The 2,212-nt window shown below is 42.7% G+C and overlaps 1 protein-coding gene across 1 annotated transcript; it reads left to right on the top strand.

The window, feature by feature from the left end:
- The first annotated feature begins 462 nt into the window (after nt 1-462).
- LOC107377036 (galactose-3-O-sulfotransferase 3-like) lies at nt 463-2,004 on the top strand. Its single transcript, XM_015946410.3, has 2 exons — nt 463-553; nt 794-2,004. Exons 1-2 carry the CDS (start codon nt 474-476, stop codon nt 1,881-1,883), a joined length of 1,170 nt encoding a protein of 389 aa, XP_015801896.3. The 5' UTR covers nt 463-473; the 3' UTR covers nt 1,884-2,004.
- The last annotated feature ends 208 nt before the right edge of the window (nt 2,005-2,212 follow it).

Here is a 2,212-nt window from a genome sequence, read left to right as displayed (position 1 = left end):
TCCCAACCCTAGTGTTGTTTAAAATAAAACTAAAACCCCCAACATACTCACCAGCCTTTTAAATGAATTGTTTCTTATGTTGCGTCATCTCCACTGTAATCTGCGCTGTAACTTTGTCTTCTCCTTTAGCTCTAAACTATAATTCTATCTGCGTGTATTTTCATTTGTGTTTTTATTTGTTTTCATATCATATCCTGATAAGTGTAAATCGAAAATATCCTCTATAAATAAAGTTGCCTTGCCTTGCCAAGCTGTACTGGCAGTTTCTCTGTCTCCAAAATGTGCTTACACCAGGGTAAGGGTTTAGTAAAGGTGTGCACATTTTCCCTCCACATTCTTTTCACAATCACAAAGTTTCTATAGAAGGTTATTCACGCAAGTTTCAGCCCACTTTTGTGCTCTTTTCTTAACATGTTTTCCTCACTCATCTAACGATCTCCTCTCTGTCTTCCACAGTCTAAAAAAACATCAAAATGTTACAGAAGAAGAAATTTGTGGTCCTCCTAATTTGTGCTGTCAGTTTTGTGGTCTTCAACAACTTCCTCTTCAACTGGTGAGTGACTAGGTGTTTTCTTTCCTACTGACACTAATAAAGAGGTCAGCCTCTTAATGTAAATGAATGCTACTATAGAGGCAGCGCGCTGCCATTTTGGCACTCACTATTCATCCATTTTACTTTCTCATACCGTGTCTTTACCAGCATCTTCTAACAATGATCCTGTGTATTGTTTACATTGAACCTTTTTCTACAGCTCTCCCAATGTACATTAATTACCTTTATCTCTGCCCTAAGGGCCATGGAGGCTGCCCATCTTGGTGGCTCAATCCTTTGCTCTCGCCTCACCCCAGACCTGAAGCCTAAGCATACCAACGTAGCCTTCCTCAAGACCCACAAGACAGCCAGCTCCACCATGCAGAACATACTGTTTCGTTTTGCTGAGTTTAACAACCTGACAATGGCTTTGCCTAAACCAAACTGTGGTCACCAGTTTTGTTACCCACACTTCTTCTCCACTGAGTTTGTTCATCCACAAACGCAACAACCAAATATGATTGCCAATCACATGCGCTTCAATGAGAGCGCACTGCAAAACCTGATGTCAAACACTACCATATACATCACTATCCTGAGAGAGCCCGCGTCCATGTTTGAGTCTTTGTTTACTTACTACAGTAATATAAGTGAGGCCTTCAGGAGGGTCCCTAATGGCTCTCTAGAGGCTTTCCTAGCAGACCCCTTACGGTACTATCGACCAGGAGAGGATAATGCCATGTACGCACGTAACACTTTGACCTTTGACCTGGGCGGAGACAAAGACAGGCCAGCATCAGATGCGGCTTATGCACAAGCCTTTGTGGCCAAGGTGGAGAGAGTTTTCTCCTTGGTGATGATTTCTGAGTATTTTGATGAATCTCTAGTTCTTCTTCGTCATCTCCTCTCTTGGGATTTGGAGGACATTCTGTATGTTAAACTTAATATGCGAGCAGAAAGTTCTAAGAAGAGTCTTTCACCGGGTCTTCCTGAAAAGATCCGTGACTGGAATTCCATAGATGCCCGCCTTTATGACTACTTTAATGCCTCGTTGTGGGTCAAACTGTCAGAACTGGGTCTAGATTTTGTAGCGAATGAGGTGAACCTTCTTCGACACGCCCAAGAGAGGCTATTGAAGAACTGTTCTGGTGGGCAGCTGCCAGCTTCTGAGATCAAGAACAAGGAACTCCACCCCTGGCAGCCCAGTGAAAACGTCAGCATAGTTGGTTACGACCTCCCATCAAATATCAGCCAGGAGGCAAAGGAGCGCTGCCTGAGGTACATCATGCCGGAGGTCCCATACACAACCAAGCTGCTTCATTCCCACTTAATGAGGTCAACTAAAACCTGAGCTCTACAGAGGTTAAACACAAACTAAACAAGACCAGACCAAAAGCATGCTTATTGGATAAAAACATCTGCTCTCTGAACAAACACTCTAATACAGTGCTTCCTATTATCACTCCCTTGTAGGTCTGGATATAAAGATCCACCAGATTGCTTGCTTGTTTCATCTAGACACATTTTGTTTTTAAAATGAACAATGGACCAGACTTGGGATAAAAACCTAATCCCACATGTGTCTAATGACTTAAACATCCTTCCATTTGGTTGTGATGCAAAAGACAATTGGTCTAACAGCAGATAACCTGGTTTCATCTGATGTGAGTGTGGTTGCAC

Source organism: Nothobranchius furzeri, chromosome 2 (assembly GCF_043380555.1).
Source record: "Nothobranchius furzeri strain GRZ-AD chromosome 2, NfurGRZ-RIMD1, whole genome shotgun sequence".
Taxonomy (NCBI): domain Eukaryota; kingdom Metazoa; phylum Chordata; class Actinopteri; order Cyprinodontiformes; family Nothobranchiidae; genus Nothobranchius; species Nothobranchius furzeri.
Note: the sequence above shows the minus strand (reverse complement) of the source record. Positions and strands in the feature narration are given on the sequence as shown.